Here is a 21,776-nt window from a genome sequence, read left to right on the forward strand (position 1 = left end):
TACTGGCCCAGTAACTGATTCGCTGTTGATTCTGTTACTTAGATACAGTCACTCTAAAATGGAAAGCTGTCATTCCAAAACTTGATACATGTCAGATTCTTACTTTGTGTTTTTAATAATGGAACTAAATGCTCTACGTACAGGCAGTGATTATGAATGATCACATTACAGGCAAACGTCTTGATTAAGGAGGTGAAACAAGTGGTTTCGTGGCAAATGTGAAATGTGATGCAGCATATCACAATAAAAGCCCCTTCAAACCATTAATGACAAAGCATGTCAGAATAAAAGCCTTTTGCAGGAGGGCTTTCATAATTCCGTTGTGATTCACACCAGCTTTGTCAGCAAATGATCATTTTGAAAAGTTTGTTTTTTTCTTCTGCTGTATCTTAATTTTGGAGATGTGTGGTTTTATACCAACAGCAGTGATATGTGTGCTTGTACGCTTTCAGACCTATAAAATTTAGCTGGCTATATGTTTAGCTTTTTATTACTGAGTTACAGTCTATTCCAATCTGTTTTCCTTTACCCAAACTTATTAGCCACATGTCTCTCTCTTTCTGTTCCGCTCCCTGCAGGTAAATCTGAAATATAAAATGTGATGCAGCATATCAGAATAAAAGCCCCTTCAAACCATGAATGACAAAGCACATCAGAATAAAAGCCTTTTGCAGGAGGGCTTTCCTAATTCTGTTGTGATTCACACCAGCTTTGTCAGCAAATGATAATTTTAGACTTTTACATTTTAATAGATTTAATGCAAATTAGAAGAATATGGTTGAATATGAAATACTTTTCTAGTGTCATCAATGTTTTTAAATTGACTCCTCAATTGTAATAACACATTATATGAGGTATACAGATTTTAAACTGAAAAATATGTTGAATCAGTACAGGATATCGGCCGATATCCTGATTTCAGGCATCAAATTCTACATTGGGAGAGTTAAATTGGTGCATCCCTACATAGTGTGGAGAATCTTCAGCCTGCTAAATGTAAGTGAGTGAGTGAGTGAATGAATTAAAGCCAGGTTCATTAAGAGCTTTTCATCTAAAAATTGTTCCTTTCATGCTGAGATATATTTCCTATTAGCATCTTAGTATCTAAATACAATTCCTACTAGCAAATCTTTAAATATTGTGATGATATATTTTTGCCTTTTCGGCCACTTCTGCCCCCGCTCCCATTTCATTTACTCAGTTATTTATTTTAATGTCTTCCTGTCTTTTATTCACATTCATACAAATACACATGCAAACATGCACTGTTTTGGATGGCCATGTTCCAGGGTTTATTTGCTTTTTTGGTGCTTTTGTTTGTAAATTTGCTTCCTTGTGCTGGCAAGCTCTCTGCACTGTGTCTGCTGACAGTACAACATACAGTACAGTAAAAACAACAGAGGAAAAGAAAAGCACAAAAGAGAATGATGCCAAAATATACACACCATACAGTCCCTCTTGCAGAAGACATCTAAAAAAGTTTGAACAGTGGGGGGGAAACGAGGCAGCTCATTTAAAGTTTAAAAAAGCGTTTAGAGCTTGCAGTGAGAGGATGAAATATTGAAGCTGATCAGAGAAGCAAAATAAACAGGCTGTCTCTTCCTCCTTTTGTTGAGATCAGAGCTTTGTTTGAACTGTCTTGGGTATTTTCATGTGTTTCTATTATCTATCTGTTTCTACCAGTCTAGTGGCTCTAGAGTCCTCAAGAACAGCGCTTCTTTCTAGTCTCGAGTGATGAATGCAGTTTTGCTATAAATTTGCTTTGCATTATGTAAATATTTACATGTAGTTACATGTTTGTTACTATATACTTATGTAATGAATAGCATTTATTTGTTTTTGACTAGAGTGTGCATTTCTGACATTTTAATTTTGTTTTTATGTCAAAAAATGACAAAAACATGGCAAAAAATGTAAATGATGTGCTTTTTTTGCACAAAAAAGACTGTACACATAATAATACACAAATAATAACAATATTATGCACTTTTAGTATTCATTTTGCCCACACTTATGGTGCAGCTTCTATCTTTTTCAGTTTTTCAAAGAAACCTGCAGATATTTCTCCACACCTCCAAAGGTCTTAGAAGTTGGGGTAACACTTCACAGATCAGTAATAATGGGGCACTTTCACTAAGCAAGCTAAGCAAACATTTTCTTTAGTTTGGTTTGTTTGACACCTCATTTATACTTGCATGCATACCAAGCAACTGAACCACTGTCCGCCAAAAATCACAGGTCTTGCTTTACAAGTGAATTCTGGATCAGTTTACTGCTGGTGGGAAAGCCTTTTTATTATGATCTGTGCCAAACAAAGGAATATCCAAACATGCTGCCCACACAATCTGCCTGCTTTCAATTTTGGTTCTTTACAGACGCTGCTTGCAGTTGACAAATAAAAGCATTTGATTTTGCCACTGAACTGTGGACAGGTTGAGACAGGCAATGTAGATTCATCTAACTCTAAGTGAGCTGAGAAATGTTTTAATCCCAGCACTCTTGATAGCAGCTAAAGCAGGGTTTCTGTTTATGCCGTGTCAAAAGAAAGACTTCCAGTCTGCATTTAATGCTGTTCAAAAGTCCAAACTAAATTTTTTTCTTCAAAGTTTTGAACACGTACGTGTTTCTCAGTAGAATTGCAGGGTTTTTCTTGCAGATTATTTGTGGAAGCACCAACTTTATTAACTGTTTCACAGTGATAAATACTGACTTTTTCATGCACACCATTCAACTGCATATGTTGTCATATTGACAGACCCTGAATAAAAACATTTGTTGATAACATAAAAGTTGTAAATCTTTTAAAAAATGGCAGAGCTAAATGACTCACTGTAGATGAGAGTGTGTGGTCATGCCAGGCATTGCCAGTATATCCATGCGTTTTTTCGCACTAATGGAGGCAATTGTAAAAAAACAACTCATGTATTTCCGCACTTTAGCCGCTGCAGTGTTAACAGTTTACTTTCTTTAAGATCTAAATTATTTTAAGAGAAAGCAATGAGAGACAGAATCCAAAGTGAGACAAAAGTCCTATAGTTGTTCTGTAGTTTTCTATATTCATATATCTGTCATCTTCAACTGTCTCTGGCAATTTAACACTTCAGGAAACTGTTTATGAACATGATTCATGTAATTACTAATGCTGAAACATGATCTAATGCTGAAATCTTCTTCCAGGTGCAGTCGGCTCTAAGACGTAAATCTATGCAGTACAGGGCTCAGTGGCGGAGACGCCTGGTCACCGACTCTCACTGCAACTACCACACCCAGTCCTCCATCACTGAGACCAGCAAGGTCATCATCAGCCTGGAGCATGCCCCGCCAAACTCAGAGGACGACAAAACATGCACCACCACACACTCACTCAACGGCCAGAGCAACGGCAAACGCTGCTACAACGAAGACCAAGAGGTGCCCAAACTGCTGGAGCCATCTGACATCTGACACTGTAGTGGAGATAAAGACTGCTTTAGCACAGCGGCAGACACTAAGGGTCGGGTTTGGTTGCTCTTAAAAAAATACTTCACCAAAAAATGCAAACAGTGATTGAAAAGTTTTGGGGGTTAGCATGATTTGTATGCTAACATTATCCTGCTTGTGTTCATTTGATATTAGCGTCATCAGCATTATTGAGCCAGCTTAAATGAAGCTTAATTCTTTTGGAGGAAAAAAATCTGATTTACACAGTTTGGTCAGCCAAGGCATGTTTGATCTATCAGCTTGATCAGTTTTACTCTGGGGCTCCAAATCTAATGTAGCTGAGTAGTAACAAAAGCTTACATCTACCAGTTAGCATTAGAGGAAGTAGGGTTATCACCAATAACATCATTACTGTGATTGAGTCTAATATTTTGTAGCTTTTAGATGCCACTTTTAGACTGATTTTCCAACACTAAACAAATCTTGGCTGTTTGACTGCATTTGGTGTAAAAAGGGAAATTGTGAACAATTTATTTTGTGATCACTTTAAATGGCATCGCCTGCTCGTCTGTGTCACAAGCACTGTAATTTAGAAAGTATAGAACGTAGAAAGCAAGATGGCGTTGACTCCGTCTACTGGTGTCAGTCATTTGGGGAGTTGACAGTACTGCCTCAGTTCTTTGTAGCACATACAGTCACTCGTGTAGTAACACAGTCTCTTTTTAATAACTGACCAAAACAAAAAAGCACTGCCTGTAAAAGGTTTGGGGACACCTTGCCTTCTTTTGAGTTTTGAATTTTCTAGCTGTTACTTTTCAATTCTGTAACAAAATACCCAAAACATTGTGTTGTTAACATAAAATAGCTTTTTCTTTTTGCTTTAGGCATATAGTACAGTGCAAAAATCAGAGATATTTAATTTGCAGTCAAAATGAACATTAAGTACAAGTTAAATATATTAAATGTCAATATATATGTTTAGCAAAAAATTACACAGAAACCAACAACTAAATATATAATCAATAATACATTTTAATATATTGAACACACACACACACACATACACACACACACACACACACATTTTCTAAGCCATTTATCCTTCTGGGTCATGGGGGGGAGCTGTAGCCTATCCCAGCAGTCAGTGGGCGGAAGGCATATATGGAATATAATATTATAATACCTTTTCAGCATTTAGTGTGTCCACCCTTTGCCTTTGTTACCACGCCTTTACAGGAGACTTGCTTTCAGTTTCTCAAAGAAATCTGCAAGGATATTTTTCCACACCTCCAAAGTTCAGTCTTAGAAGTTTGTTGCATTTCCTGCTTGATTTTTGGACTCCACGTTTGTAAACCCATTTTTCAAACTTATTTTTTTTTCACTTTCCTCTTTCTTATTCATTTTGATTATTGTATACCTGATCTCCTCAGAAGTATCTCCATTAGCCATTTTAGACGCACATGAGAAATAAGGCAGCTGAGGTGAGTTTGGGTAGTTGCTTGTGTGAATGTTAGGGGAACATAATGTCAGTGACAGCTTTTGGAACAGATTTTGTTGGGAGGACAGAGCTGTAATTGATGGGCTTTAAGATCAGAAGGATGGAAGAAGTAGCAGTAGAGTGCACAAAAGTAAAGAGTGGACAAATTAAATACTGATAGATTTGATATGATGCTTAGCTTTGGAGGCTTTTGTGTAATTTTCTATTTAATATGTTAAATATGTGACACTGAAAAAAGAATACCATACTTAATGGTTGTTTTGGCTGGAAATGAAAAGAACAAAAGGGAGGTCTCTGACTTTTGCATAACCCTGTACTTTGTTTAGCACTTCTTCGAAGTATCTACTTTGATATGAAGAGCAGGTTTTGTTTGAATAATGATTTGACAGTTTTCTTTTCCAAACTGTTGTCAAAAGCACAGATTGGCACTGTACTGTCCCAAAGGTGTTTTAAGCATCTGAAAGGTTTGAGGGCTGACATCACAACAAGGATGTAAAATGTGTGGGATGTGGCATTATTCCCAAGGCAGCATCACAGATAGTTGAACATATCTTAAAACATTAAAACATTTTGTAAAAACTAAAAACCCCAAAACAGGACTTGTGCGCAGTCTTAGCCCCATACAATATGTATCTGTATACAAGCATGGTTAAAAATTCAGTACTGCTGAAACGTTCAACTGGATCCTCTGGTGAATAACTTGAGAACAGGTCAAAGAGTTGTAGGAAAATGAAAACATGAACAAGCTCATTCTCCAGAAACTAAACTTATTAGGTTGGATTTTGGTGGAAATATTGTGTATTTCCACTAGTAGATTTATTTTATATTCATACCACAGTGATTAGAACAATCTGTGCTGCTTTGCTATTAACAAGCACTATCTGCCCTCATAAATTACTGACGGTTTACCACTTTAAAAGGGAAATTTCACAGTTTTGAAATGTATTTCTTTATCTGAATTGTTCTGCCTGATTGGCCTGGACTGACAGAGAGTAACAATGAACGGAAGTGAAAATAATGGATTGTTTTTATGAGCATCGAAAACATTTCAAGTATGTAATTATTTCTTGCATATGTGTATAAACACATTTTGTTGTAAATAGTTCAAATAAGCACTTTGAGTGTTTTTCACTGACTGCCTTCTCTCATTGTTTGGGAAGGTTGTTTATGTTGGCTCGATGAGTGAAATAATGTTCTACAAAAAATGTCTCTTGGAGAAATTATACAAAAAAACCAACAAAAACATTCCTTTCGAACTGCTAAGCAACTTGTGAATAATTATGATTTCATTGTTTGTGTGATGATTGTTATAAGGAGCACAATAAAAGTTATTGCACTGGATGTTTGAAGATCTCTGCTGTTCACGATTTAATGTGGCAGTTCTGAAGAAGATTTTAACGTGCTGTAAGATGCATTTAACACTGTTCAGTCGCTTCTCATAATAATAACTGCTGTGATTTTAAGGAATAATATCTTACACAGTGTAGACTGAAATACCACAAGCTAGACATTTGAAGTTTTTTGGGTACCACTAAAAATTATTAAATAATATATAACATACTGTCTATGTACAGCATTGTTCATGTTACTTTTATTATAACTTCATCCTCAATATAGTTTCCTACATACTAATTGAAATGTTTAAAGCTGTAGAGCAGTAACATCTCAACAGAATCATGTTGGACATCTTCAACAAAACTGGTTTTATTTGAGTGAATGGAAACATTTGAACGGTATACAATTATCAAAAAGGGTTCTAGATAGTACCGAAATACGTTAATTGGTTTGTAATAAAACTGACCCTTTATGATTCTATAGAACCTGTCCAGGGTGTATCTTGCCTTCCGCCCAATGACTGCTGGGGTAGGCTCCAGCCCCCCCCACACACGACCCAGAAGGATAAGCGGTTTAGAAAATGTGTGTGTGTGTGTGTGGGGTTCTATAAAAACAATTGTTGGAACTATTCTTTGAATACCTATATATCATGGGAAAAAAAAACTTTTAACCATGCAAAGAACTATTTGAGCGTTCTAATGGATCTTTAAGTTCTATACACAGTCGGGTCCATAAACATTTTGATGTCGACAAAGTTATTGTTTTAGCCGTCTGTGGTAGCAGATTAAAAATAAATAATAATGATATTAAAATAATGATGATATTAAAGAATATGAGTTAAAAGTGCAGACAATATTTACATCTGAATAGGGTGAACAGTGTAGTAATTACAACCATTTTCAAAAACTTGGGTTGCTTTCAAAATATGCTTCGGGTCATCGTCCACCTGCACTGTGAAGTGCCGTCCATCATTTTAGCTCTACTGAACTAACAGTTGCTTTGTACTGTTAAATACAGAGTCACACTTTTGATTCCATTCCTGTTTCTGTGAACAAAACCCCACAAGCTACTGCACATTTTTCTGTGTGAGCTAACTCATTTGTTTTCTGAGTAAAGCCTATGTGTATTTGCCAATGTATTAAAGACTAATTTTTAGCTTAGATTAAATGAATTGTGCTTTCATTAAGGGAAGTTCACAAAGGGAAGGCCTTCGAAACCTGTTCTTTTCAGAATGTTCTGCTTCTGAAAGCAGGCCTATTGATACTACCAAGGACAGGAAGTGTATTCTGGTCATTTGTTCAAGGGCTCTCAAGAAACCTTGATGTTTCTGCAAGAGGATGGAAATGAAAAGAGCGTTTCCTTCTAAAGCCATTTGAAGTCCTCTCTCTGTTGTTAGCATGTTTTTACCTTAAGTGTGACCTGCTGGTTCTCCTAGAGATAATTCGCCCTGTCTCTGTTATACCTTTCTTGGCTGCTACAAGAGCTTAAATAATCTCCATAGAAAAGCATTGCTAATATAATGGGACACTTTGGAGCAGCCACAAACGAGCCACATGTCACCATGACCAATGCCAGGCATCAGCTAAAGGGCTATAAAGCCCCCCAGCAGTGCCCCCCAGACAATTCTATGGAGTGATGGAGCTCCCTGTAGCACCTTTGGAATGAGTTAGAGAGGAATTTATGATCCAGAACTAACATCAACAGTTGTATGCAATCAAATCCTCACAGCAATATTCCAACATCTAGCGTAGTCTTCGTAGAAGAGTAGAAGCTGTTTCTGCAGCAAAGGGAGGATCACTAAGTACTAATGATCTTTTCTATAACTATGTTTTATCACCTGTCTGTAAAGCACTTTGAGCTGCCACCGGCATGAAAAGTGCTATATAAATAAAATGATTATTATTATTAACTTCCTATTAATACCCTTTATTTGGGATGAAACTTCGAAGTGCACGGTGTCTAGAACCTTTCAATCATACAGCGCAGTGTTCCTCAGGACTGTTAATACTACTGTATGTTCTTCTTCATCTAAACCCATCAGAAAGACCACAACTGTTGATGTGAAGCTTCTGAAAAGGACGAGGTCCCACCGAGATTTGAACTCGGATCGCTGGATTCAAAGTCCAGAGTGCTAACCATTACACCATGGGACCGCCGCTTGACCAGGTGGCAATCTGCGGGCACAAACCTTCTGTTTTACATCGTCGCTGCATATTTTTGCGTAATATAGCTGCGATATTTAGATATAATACTTAAATCCATCAGAGCGATACAGTTATTCGGTTTAACGAAACGTCCACTGTTTGGTTTGGTAGCTAAATGTGCGCTGACGAAGGTGAAATTGGCTTCTTGTTTTTTTATTTTACGTTCCACCTTAAATCCTGCAGCAGTTGCATATAGGCGAGAAATGGAGTGTCGCTAACCGACGCACCGGTTAAGGTGGAACGGAAAATTCGGAGAAGAAGCTGCCGTATAACAAGCCTCGTTTCGCGCTGTTTTAGTTCCTCACTACTAAATGTTGTCATGACAAGCCAGGCATACTAGCACTATGTACTGACCCACACTGCGGTCATTAATAAATAAAAAAGAAAGGATATAAACTCAGAACAGCTGATTGTTTTGACATTTTGCTACATTACCTCGCCATTTAAACTTCCTACATTAGCCTAGTGCGCTTGCCGCCGCCTAGTGGCCGTGTGCTGCAGTACAGCGTATTAATACATAATTCTACTATCAAATCCATCACTGCACACTTATATCTCTCAATAAATAAACAAACTCATGAATAGAAACATCAGTAAAATTCTTCAATTATCATTTAATAAATAATCTGATACAGTCTTCATCAGATCTATGAAATGAAAATGTATTTTTGCATTTATGAAGTTATTGAATTATATATTACATAATATATTGATGGATTTATTTATTAACGTGGCACTCTGCATCCTCCATGATAGGCTGCAATAATGGAATCATTGCTTGGTGCACACTTACAAGAGAAATACGTATAAAATGGAATTGCAGCAATGTCACACGGTGGAGTCTGACCTGCTGCAGGACTCATCCATATTTCAAGTATTTTGTCACTTGCTACAGGCCCAGCTAACCTGAAAATGCTGCATGAATGCTGATGACACTTTCCCAGTTAGCCACGCACATGCATAATAAAACAGAAAGACATAAGCAACAACCTCAAACAGCAACTCAATAATTAAAGTGTATGTGCAATTCATCTGAAATAACCCTCATATGGACATGCATAATTCATTCACATTAAATCAGCGTTGTCCCACCTGAAGGTCTCAGGATGAATTGACTTGATTGCTTGTTTTACCCCTTTCTACTTTTCTATCTTTTCAGCTTTTTGAAAAAAAAAATGTCATTATTTCAACATGCAAAGTGAACATTCTGACAAAATAAGTCAACATTATAAATCAAACATTCCAGGAAATGCCATTAGTACAACATAAGTCAAACATTTTCAGAAATCTCAAAATAATGATTCCTTTAAAGAATGACAAAGCATCCTTTAGAGCATAACAAGTCAAAATTTGGAGAGTATAAATAATTATTACAACATAATAGGACAACATTTTTGAGAAAATATGTCATTATTTTAACATAACAAGTCCAGTTTTTTGAAAGAAAATGAGTCAATAAGAAAATAAGTCAATATTCCAAGATTTTGAGAAGCTTTTAGCTTTAAGTAGGTTTTGTGTGTCATTTGCAAGGAGGAAACATGACATGACATGAACCCACACCAGCAGGATCTCAACAAAGCAAGTTTGCAATTACAATTTGTGTTACATCATGATATAAAAAAGCAAAAACTCACCCAGGTAATTAATACTAAAACCACCTTATTCAGATACAAAAATACAGACTGTATTTGATGCTGCTGTCGCTGCTGAACTACAAGTCTTTCCTGATATGAGTTCAGAGTTAGCATACTTCACTTTAAGTAGGCCGTTCGCTGTCTACAGAGGTCATGGGGTCAATGCTGATTTACAGTCAACACTGATCTCACAGCATCTGTTATTCATCATAATGTAAAAAGAAAAAACTAACTGCAGATCACCTCTGAGATCTACAATGCAATATATTTACTGTCCTAAATGCGTAACAGCCTCATGATCGCTGAGATCAAGACAGCCAACACCAGCAAGCTGCTTAATAAAGAAAGATAGGGCTCATCAGTTGTTTATCCAAAAGCCTAAGTGATCATTTCTAGAGCTTTCATCATGGAAACAAAGACTGGATTCAGTTCAGCTCATTGTTCATAGAAGTGGAGAAAGAACGAGAAGGAAACGAGGCCAAATAAGTTCCACCCAATTAGGCCTCTGTGGTTATTTAATTTGCTTGGAAAAAATGACTTACATTTGAAACACACATCTCTTTTCCCGAAGGGAGGACCGATTTCATTGGCTGTCCAGGAGATATTGTCATCTGGAACTTGAGGTTAGGCTATATGTAGATAGATGTAATGGAGACACTCTCTATTTAAAAATCCTGACCTTTAACTCAGCATTCTCTGGGAAGGCCACAGCACTGCCCAGTTTACTGCTAATACACCTGAGTACGTTTGAATATGGGCTGAGTCAGGCTGGCTGGAGATGAGAAAGCAGTAAAATGAGTTGCCCCATTACTGAAGCTCAAGAACCTTAAAGGGGAATTCAAATTACTGCCAAGCACAACTGTTCAGATGCTAATAAAGTCATTCAGAGTGGTTTGGTGTGAAATGGTTCATTGTAAGGAAACTTGCAGACTCAGATTTCTTTACAGTGGTGCTGATAGGAACCAGCGGTCACAGTGCCTACAACACAAATACAGCCATTTTATTTACAATCCAGAACTACCAGCGAACCTACATGTGTGTTCTACAGTATTGTTATATGTTCATAATGGTAAAATAAAAAAATCAATCTGATTTGGCCATAATCCAATCTCTGAGCTATCGTTAAACAATGACTGAGGAAACAGACAGCACATTCTTAACCACTGAATGTAATAACTGTCTGTAAGTTAACCTTTCAGGACATTACATTTTTCTGACGTCTGGTTCCTATCACAACCACTCTAAATGGCTTTGCTTACATGTTAACCATTTAATTATGCAGAAATTTAGAAAAATCATTGGAATTTCCCTTTAATTGTCCATAACACTACTTAGCACATTTAGTTATATCGGTGTGGACATTTAGCTGGTAAATATAAATATATATATATATATATATATATATATATATATATATATATATATACACACACACACACATTTCAACACTGATTTACAGGCTCTTCAATGAAAATCACTTTTAAAGGGGCTTTACAGCCTAAAACTAGCATTTAATGTTATCTTGTGTTATGTAATATTACGTAGTGCAGCCTAATTGCCTAATGCCTAATCAGCATTCTCTTACTACAATAATCAGCATGTGTTACCCCCCCCCCACTCCCAACTCTTATCTGCACTATGATAAAGAAGTGGCTAATAAATAGCTATCTATCTCCTTTGCCATTAGCCAACCAGCAGGGAAAAAAAAATCATACAGCTGTTTCAAGTATCCACCTCAGCTTTTCAACAATTCCTCCACCTTCAAGATACATCATCAGAAAAGGATTCTCCTCATCTATAAACCAGAAAATTTCCCTGTAGCCACTACTGCACTGCACTGTTGTTTGAGGAGAGCAGGTACGTTCACTACAGATTTGGTGATGGTTATGTTTTTTAGTTTGGCAGAAGTGTTCCTTTAAAGGGCCATATCACAAAAAACCCTTTTTTTTTAATAAAAGATTTTGATTTGGTATGTTAACATCATTAAAGTTTCAAAGCATACCCGTTCACCCTTGCATCCACATCTGGAAACTAAGCTGCAAAAACAGCCCACTGTTTTTGTGATGTCATGAAAAACAAGCCCCGCCCCTTCACGCTGAAGGTTTTATAGTGTTTTTGTTGTTGTTATTTGTTTGTTTGTTTGTTTGTTTGTTTTTTCAGTCTTAGAGTCGCAGCGCCAAAAACAGCCTGTTTAATTCAAAGTTGTAAAGAGAAGCTGGGAAAAGTTTTCAGTTTATGACTGATTTGGCACCTCAGAGGGAGAAATACTAGAAAATATAACTAAAACGTGAGATAATATGGGCCCTGAGGTTTCTTATTTCGTTACTAATATTACTTATTTCTGTTGCCACTAGATGGCGCTGATATTACAGTGACTGAACGCAGCGCCACCAACAAGATAAACGCCACCGTCATTTCTAAACAACAACAAGCTGCTCAGCGACTCAGACAGGTTAGTCCACTAACGATGTTTCACACAAATATCACAATAATCCTCTTCATTTCTGTGGACATTTGCATATGAGGTTAATAACATTAGAAGGAAGGCATACCTTCCATGTGAGTAATGACTGAAAACGACTTCCTTCTGGAGTCTCAGCGGCGCTGACTGAACACAGTTCATTTTAGGCCTCGAAACTGCACAGATTCACCTCTTTCTTTGGCGTTTTTTCACAAAATGTTCAGCAAAGTAAGTGCTTGACCTTCAGAAATGTCATTTTCCCACCTCGGGCTGTCAAATCAGGCATATCAGACCAATCAGAATATGGGCTGTTTTTTTCTGAAATGTACAGAACCCCTGTTACCAATTTTTAGAGAGATGTAGCCTATAAATGTCTGTGAATTCATTGTTTTCTAGCAAGAAATACATATATTTATGAAATGCTTTTGACCTTTTCAAATAAATGATAAAAATACAAAGTTATTGTGTTTTATATATTTCAATTACTTCAACCTTTAGTGGTTTTTTCTCTCTAAACAAAAAAATAGTGCAATTTAATTTAAACTGATGACTCTTGTCAAATTCACACTTCTGTTAAAATGACCTACTAAATTAAATGCTTAGGACTATTTTCACCCAAAATAACTGAATAACAGGGTTGAAGTGAGTAACATGGTTGAACGGAGAGATCATATTCTCCATTAAGCTTTTTTTTAATGCAGTAAAAACACATGTAAAGTATAAAACCTAGAGCAGAAGAGAAAAGTTGAGAAACTTATTCAAAAAGTTTAATTAAAATCTTTGTTTCAAGCCATTTGAAAATATTTGAAGGTCAAAAATGGGTAACAGGACTGTGAATTTGGCCTAAAATAAGCAGCATTCATAATAAACATAATGTTCAATTTTTTTACAGGACTGTGCATAAAATGTGGGACACATTAAAATTACTTTTTTGTTAATTTTTTTTAACATTGCATTGTTTGAAAATGAACTAAATAACATTGTAATGATGGTGTTACTGGAAGATTGTTATGAATATATTTGATAGAGAAGGTGGGACAGCCCAAAATCACTATGTTAAAGGTGGACACAGACATTTTACGTGTTTGTGATCACTGAAATGCTCATTTTAATCGTTTTATTTCAAGTTAAGGTATAGAATCCTTCACTTTTCACAAAAATAAAACAAAACAACAATCACTCTTTTGCTTTTAAAAAGGTAATGAGACATAAATTGGGCCCAGTAACTGCATGCAGAGCTGGCAAATTCACACCAACCATACTTTCTCACTTTCTGTGTTTTTTTTTAAAACGAATGTTGTTGTCAGTGAAAGACATTTAACACGAAAGAGGATTTGATGCTTTATTTGCACAAAGGCTTCAAGGCTTATGATCCTCAAGACCTCATCCTACTTAAGGATATGTATTTGTGCTCTTTTGAGCTCTTCTGAGCTGAGTTTTGTTATTGTTCAGCTTTCCTTCACAAAGATTGGGTCAGGGTGAGCTGGCCCTTCCTCGGTCAGAACACAGAGAGCATATTTTAGGCTGGTCCAGTTCATTCAACGCTGTGGCATGATCGTTTGATACAGCACACCCATGTGAAGTCAGTGAAGCGACGGGTAAGTGCAGGCCCAGTGCTGTGTAAGTCTGTTAGTAATCTGCACGCTCATGCCCTGTAATTTGTATGTTCATGGTTATTTATAGTATTTATTAATTTATTTTTGTGCAGCCATTCGTCTCCATGGCAAGCCCCTAATCCCACTCTGTCTAATTTAGGTCGAGATACTTATTAGAGCTAATCTCAACTTTTGCCTAATTGGGACACACTAGACCCCCCACTAAGCTGGATTTCCAGCCCACTCAGCTTTAGTTCTCTTTGTGTGTGTGTGTGTGTGTGTGTGTGTGTGTGTGTGTGTTGACTGATGCTGGTCACCCAGACTGAAAGTGTGATGTCCTGATGTAACCTGCCCCATTGTCCAGAAGCCTAATTCCAACCTTAAGCCTTGTTCTCAGACCTGCTAGCTTACATTATGTTAACCATCCAAATCACTGTTCTCCACTTTCTTGGACAGGGTTGAAAAATGCTTGTACTTCATTACTATACTTAAGGATCACTTTGGAAGATCTGTACTGTACTCAAATGTTATTGAAATCAAATATTCATTTACTAATACACAAACATTTAAGTCCTCACATTTTCATTTAGGCCTTCATTACTCATTAGAAATCTCAAAAGCTAGAATTTTCTCTTTTTCTCTTACAGATCAGTTGAGTTGCTGCACATTTGAATCTATTCTTTCTATTAAAACATTCAAACAAATTCATATCAGTGTGAAATTGAAACTTCCCACAGCTATGCTAATGTATTTTTGCCAGCACTAGTACTGATGATCTACGACCACATCAATAATATTATATTTTTCAGTAGTTAAAGTGTCCACTCTTTGCCTTTTTTACAGCTTCCATTCTTTTCAGGAGACTCACTTTCAGGTTTTCAAAGAAATCTGCAGAGATATTTTAAACACCTTCAAAGTTCAGTCTTAGAAGTTGGTTGCATTTTCTGCTTCTCACGATCAAAGTAATCCCAAATGCATTCAGTAATGTTGAAGTCTGGACTCTGGGGCGGCCAGTCCATTGTTCTAAGCGCCAGGCAATTCAAGAGTAATTATTTTCAACAATGCAATTTGATAAAAAATGCTCTGCTGTTGAGAAACAAAAGCGAAGTATCACACACAATGGGTATGAATTCCCCCGGGGCCTACCTAATATTCTTTTAAAGATAATTAATGGTGTAGAGGTACATGCAGGGCATTACAATGCAAAACAATACCCCAAAAACGTTTGGTTTCATCACTATATTACCATTATCAACATTAAACATAAAATCAGAAGATACATGTTGGTGATACATCATTGGTGGTTCTGGATAGTAAATAAAATGGCTGTATTTGTGCTGTAGACCTCTGATTCCTGTCATAACCACTGTAAAGAAATCTGAGTCGGTAGGTTTCTCTACAATGAACCATTTCACATCAAACCACTCTGATCTCTCAGTTACTGAATTATGCAGAACATTTGAAAAATCAATAGAATTCCCCTTTAACAAACGCTTCTGTGGGGAAACCGGTGAGTTTTTCACCAAACAGGATTTCTCAGTAAGCTGGATATTTAAAGCCAAACTCTTGGGTTGTACAACAATGGTTCTTAGGTCTTCTCCTGTTTGATAGACTTGACTTTGGGCTTATGTTATGTGGCTGTCTGAGAAAATCCTGCTTTGTGAAAGTGTTCCTGTTTTAATAAAGAGAGGGTTTTTTTGCATTCGCCTGCTATCAGCCATGCTAAGATAGGAAAATGACTGGCTATAATGATGTGACATGCTGACGATAACTTGATATTTAGACCTTCCTCTCTTCTGGCTTATTATATAATCTTTAAATAGGCAGTCTCTTAGATGCCTCTGTAGAGCCTTACTTAGAACAAGTGACGTTTACTGTCCTTTTCTTTCAATGTCTTTTTAAAAGCTATTTCAATAATTCACTTGCCACTGAAAACGCACCATCAAACAAGTTCTTCAAAGAACTCATTCTTTTTGAGGGATCATTTCATCCAGACCTTTTTAGCCAGCCTGTAATTCCACCAATAACCTTTTCCAGAGCGTTCTTCATAACGCCAGCAAGGCCCACCCTAAATCCACCAATTAGACTTCCAAAAAAACCCCTTGCATTCCAGCGTTGACAGTTGGCTTAAGCATGTGACAAGACAAACACGTCCAGAGGACGGATCAGGAGCAAAAATCCCAAAGATCACAAGCACATTTGAATCAGCTATAGCAGCTAGCCCAACTGGACAACTACACTACAGATGACACTGTAGGCTATTTATGTGCGCTTAAATCCGAGCAGACCCTTCTTCCTTTAAAACACATAAGCCTTTGGTCTAAAAATCACCCCCAGCAGCAGCAGCCTATGGGCAAACAAATAAATTCCCCTGGCCGGCGTTTTGGTACAGTGTGCCGTCTGTCTGCGCAGAATCCGAGTGCTGTCCAGCTGAATGCAGTGCAAACAGAACGGCATTACTGGTCCCAGTGTGGCTTCAGTTTCTGGCGGAGCAGCATGTCTGACATTTTCGACAACATCTTCAACATTCTCCGGCCACATGCAGCAGACAGTGGCCACGTCCTGCCGTTTAGCCTTGCAGTCTCCAGCCATGCTGCAGTCACATGCATTAATGTCACAGCATTATCCTAAATACTATCATTGGTCACTTTAAAATCAAGGATGCTGCATTGTCCAGGACAAAAGACCTGTTTAAGTCAATGTAGAGAACATTTGCTGTGCCGGTATTGTAATTGCATGACGTTTTAAATGTCCATTCCTATCACTGATTGGTTATTAACAAGCATGTGATGTCATATATCCTGTATAATATCCTAAAATAAAGCAATGAGCTTCGAGAGACCATGTGTTATAGAGATTTTACCACAGTAGTGGGTTGTTGTTAGGCAAATATGAAGTGTTAAAATACATCTATTTTTAGTAAATGCTACAGTTTACTACAGTTTCAAACGCGTCTCCACCAATCAGATTTTAGAACTCGGACTATCCATTTCATCATTGTGATTTTAGCCTCTAGAAGTCTTTTATTGCTGCTGAAAACAAATGCATGATGTGATTTCATATTAATGATTTCTCATTTGTAGCTAGGGCTGGGTACCAGAAATGAAAACCCAAAAGGCACTGACTAAAACAAAATACAAAAGTCTAAAAAATGATGCATATTTTCAACACTTTGGATGAAAACCACATCATAAATGATTGGTAGAATATTTTTTAAAAGAAAAAGAAGAAAACAAAAGAGAAAAGACTATAGTGCACATTCACAGAGGTCCAAGTTCTGGCAGTATTTTTATAAAAGTAAGTAACCATTAGATATGAACAGTTCCTTGTGCAGTAAATACTTTAAACTAGAAGTCACCAAGTCAAGAAATGTCACAAGGCAGTAACATTGATTACAGCATTTTCTGACTGTTTAAACCCTGGTTCTGGTTTAGGCTGGAGAGGTGTTTTTTTCCCCCCATTGCATGACTATATTTAGTGGTTAAGTGTTTATCAGACTCTACAGTCAGGTTATTATCAAAAGAGCCAAAAAGAGGAAGGAAGATAATAATTATAAGAAGAAGAAGAAGAAAAAGAAGAAGAAGAATTCTTTCTTATAATTAGAAAAAAAGTACCAAAAAGTAGTTTTGGTATCAGTATTGATTCCAAAGTATCGGGCTGGTGTCGAAAAAATTCAAATGATACCCAGCCTCACAGGCCTACTCAATGAAACAGCAGAAAAATTCCTTAGAAATTACAGATTCTAAACCTTTAATTCATCCTACATTTGTGTTTATGAGTAGAAAATATATTTAATATGTTCACTCATTAATGAGTCACAGTACAACAGTGTTAAAAATACAATCCAGCACTGTAACAAATCTATCCTGAAAAGCACTCAGTCACACAGTGTGATGTGATATTAGCTGTGTAGTTCTTCCTGTTGGCTAGTAGAGTGTTTAAGTAGTTTCAGCATGATAGCTTACATTTAGATGCTTATCTTAAGTGAAGTGCTTCCATTAAAAATAAATTACTTTAAAGCTTAGCAGCTTTTAAAGAAAAATGATGAGATCTGTATCGGCCGGCACTCAAGAAATCAGAAAAGGAAAAGTGGTATCGTGCCATCTCTAGTGCACACACTATTTTGTCCACGGAGTTTAAATAGCATGTCAGTAAAGGCTACTTTGCTGCAAACTAAGTACTAAGAAACTTATATTTAAATAGTATAGCAAACGAAAAGGACCAGAGGTAAAGTGTTTTATTCATCACAGCGTGGCCCCTTGGCAGGCAGCTTTTTGCAGGTAGCACTTAGAAGCTGAGCTGTTTTCTCTGAGGAGCTTGCAGCGTGGTGGTCCAGTGACGGCTCTGTAGGCTGCTTTGCTGTGTGGATGATCTGCTGTCACACTTCATCTCTCATCTCTGTTTCAGCTCTCCCCGAGAACTGCAGCCTTCTGTTGCTGGACAAGAGACCCGCTGTCAACAACACACACAGACTGCAGAGATGTGGTAGGACTTACGTGAGATTCAGTGAGAAGAAGGAGAGCGGAGAGAGGAAGTGAGAGAGAGAGAGGTAAGATAAAGGCTCTGTCTGAAACTGAAGGCAGCTGTCTCAGAGGCTAGCATACTTAACTTATCATAATCAAAATAAAAAGTAATTGTACACAAAATAGTTTCGCTGTCCTCCAGTGTGCCAGTGCTGGTGTTTTCTGCTATTTTTTCCTAACTGCATTTGATGCTGATACACAGGATAGTGGGATATGTAAGGCAGCAAAGGGTACATCTGTGCTTCCTTCAGAAAATGGCAGCATTTTATACAAACATTCGATTCAGACATGACTGTGTGCCTCACTGCCTCAGAGTACTGTCTGAGAAGGCACAGCCATGGAGTGAGAGAGATGAGAGAGAGAGAGCGAGAAAGAGAGAGATGGGGCAAAGACAGAGAGGGAGTGGTAGAGAGAGTAGAGAGAAGGACTGAGAGAGATGGAGCAAGTAGAGAGAGTGAGAGTGAAAAGAGAGAAGGAGCGAGAAGAGAGAGAGGGAGTGTAAGAGAGATGTGCAGTGAGAAGAGAGAGAAGGAGAGAGAAATGCACTGAGAAAAAGTGAGAGTGAGTGAAAGAGATGGAATAAGAAGAGAGAGGGAGAGATGGAACAAGAGAGATAGGGGGAGTGAGAGGGCGAGGCACTGAGAAGAATGAGAGAGTGGGACTGATGCGAGAGAGAGGGACAGAAAGGGGGCTGAGAAGAGGGAGAGAGACACAAAGAGAGTGAGAGAGAGAGAGAGTTAATCTGAGTATAGTGTTAATCGAGCTCTAGTGTTATGTAAGACACCACGCACACAGGTAGGTCGGATTCTGAGGCTGAGCTGCTTCTGATAGGCCGTTGTGACATAAATAGCGCAGCACAGTCAAACATTGACTCGTCTGGAGGTGAAGGGGCAGCCTCCGTCCCGAGAGAAAGAGGCAGAGACGCAGAGTGTTTTCACAGAGCTCTTCACCAAGCCCCTTTTTAAAAATAGACATAGAGTCCACATTGCATCATGGTCCTGGCAAGCTCAGCTCAGCACTTTAAACAGAGATGGCCGACAGACGGTGACAGGAATGGGATCTCTGACATGTTAGCGTTTAAAGGAATAATTTGGCAAAAAATCTAATTTGCATAATAATCCCCTCACCCTAAATGTAGTCAAGACATGTTTGGTGCCTTTAGTTTTACACTGAAGCTGTAGGGCTGTTATAGCTACGTAATTCAAATTTAGACCACACTAATTAGTAGAGTTGATCCCAAAAGCAGTCACACTAGTTAGTGCGAGTTGATCCCAAAAGCAGTCACTTCTCTGATTCCAGGCATTCAGGAATCGAGAGCATGTGTCCTAGTGCCCTGCTGTAATCACAGAGAAAAGAGTCAATACGTAGGCCAGAAAGTTTTCTGTTTTAAACTATTCAAACCTTATAACTGTGAACAGTGAATTCATCATAAACACTACATTTTCCATAATGCCAAATTTTCCTTCCTCTGAACATTTCCATTAAGTCAGGCTCAAAGGCAACTGTTCTCAATACAAGGCATTGAGCATATAGCATATAGCATAGCATATGCGAGTGTGGAGCTAGCATAAGCATATGTGGACAAGTATTTACCAGCCACAAAGCAGCAAGAAAAATGCTAACGCACATATTAAGACTAACCTGTAGCTTAGCTTGTAGCCTTATATGTACCATAAATATACATTAAATCAAAGGCATTAGTTCACAATTTTTGTTATGTTGTGTAATTAAATTTAATAGTAATAAAAGTGAAATAATAATTTGAGGCAAAAAAATACATGCTAATTATCTTATTTATGCATCAGTCGTTTGTGCTAGCTGGAATAAATATAACTTAATAAAAAATAAATGAATTTTCTTACGTGATGAGAGCAAGCAGAGAATAAGCAGGGAGCAGGAGTGAGAGGAGAAGCAGAGCAGAAGGACAACATTTTCTGGTTAGAGTATTCAGTCAAAAAACTGTTTTTCATGCTGCTTGTTCTGCCCACGGTCATATGACTGGCAAGCAAAGAGGCTGGGCTGCGCCACCCTTAATTCTGTGTGCCTGAGTACAACCAGTAGTCTGGAAACGCCCTTGTCATGTAATTAAACTGACAACTCGTGTCCCTGATGTCAAGATCCAGGGGCACTACTGTCTAAGTGCTGGCTCTATCGCCGGTAGATTGTGAGTTTGAACCCCTGAATTGAAACAACCATCTGTGGCCACTGCCTTTGGCTGGGTAGAATGGCCCTCCCTATCTCTCAGTGCTAGCCAATGCAGGTGTTTGTTAGCTAAAGTAAATCAATCGGATAGTTAGCATTCTCTTCCAAGCATGTTCTGCTGTCCGTTTATTCAGCAGTTTGGGTGATTTCACATAACTCGGAGCAAACACGTGCTAGCCTTCCCCCCATGGGATATGGTGGAGACCTAGCTAGCAGGTGGGAACTGGCCATGACTATTTAAAACTGAATCAAGATGCGGTTGGAGCAGGTTTAGAGAAGTGTTAAGCATGTATTTGTGGAGACGGTTTGAGAGGCTATTGACTTCCAGTGTTTGTTAGCAACATTAGCATTGTAGCTCCAGTTCTAAAGTAAAGAAGCAAAATTTTGAAACACAAACATAGGCTGGTTGACTGCATTTGGGTGAAGTGGAAAATGATCTAAATTTCATTTTTCGTGGAATTATTGTTTTAATATTGTGCCAGATCTCCTTGTCTGTGTATGAACTTCTGGAATCAAACAGTCCTACTGATTAGCATCTACTAATTAGCATCAGCATTAGTGCAGACCGCATACCTAAATAATCACAGTGTTGCCTCAGACTTGCTTATGTGAAATCTGACACTGTATGACATACTGTTATCTTTAAAAATGGACAAAATACGGATTCAAGATGGCTGATACTCCTATTTGTAGCTATGCAATGAATTTTGTCCCTTTTTTTTTTAGATAATAGTGTCAGAAGCCACATAAGCAAGTCCACTCTGCAAGTGTAGGATGTTTTTGGCATGTAGCTTGATGCTAATTGGTGGGTTATAAGCTTCCATCACTTGTTAGGTGCATTAGCCTTGTAGCTCCAGTGCAAAGAAGCGAACTTCAGACACCAAACATGTCTTGGCTGATCAAC

At 37.8% G+C, this 21,776-nt stretch overlaps 1 protein-coding gene and 1 non-coding gene across 5 annotated transcripts in view; one reads left to right on the forward strand and one right to left on the reverse strand.

The window, feature by feature from the left end:
• The window catches only part of calcrl2 (calcitonin receptor-like 2), a 38,244-nt gene extending 34,068 nt beyond the window's left edge, over positions 1 to 4,176 (forward strand). For all 4 annotated transcript variants that reach the window (XM_036591061.1, XM_036591060.1, XM_036591063.1 and 1 more), the window contains one exon: positions 3,178 to 4,176. In XM_036591061.1, coding sequence (XP_036446954.1) covers positions 3,178 to 3,444 — 267 coding nt within the window. In that variant the 3' untranslated portion in view covers positions 3,445 to 4,176. The remainder of the gene's footprint in view (positions 1 to 3,177) is intronic.
• A 4,158-nt stretch (positions 4,177 to 8,334) lies between these two features.
• trnaq-uug lies at positions 8,335 to 8,406 on the reverse strand. The gene has a single exon. It is a non-coding gene; the product is annotated as a tRNA-Gln (tRNA).
• Positions 8,407 to 21,776: the final 13,370 nt, after the last annotated feature.

This window comes from Colossoma macropomum, unplaced genomic scaffold, assembly GCF_904425465.1.
Source record: "Colossoma macropomum unplaced genomic scaffold, Colossoma_macropomum, whole genome shotgun sequence".
NCBI classification, from domain to species: Eukaryota; Metazoa; Chordata; class Actinopteri; order Characiformes; family Serrasalmidae; genus Colossoma; species Colossoma macropomum.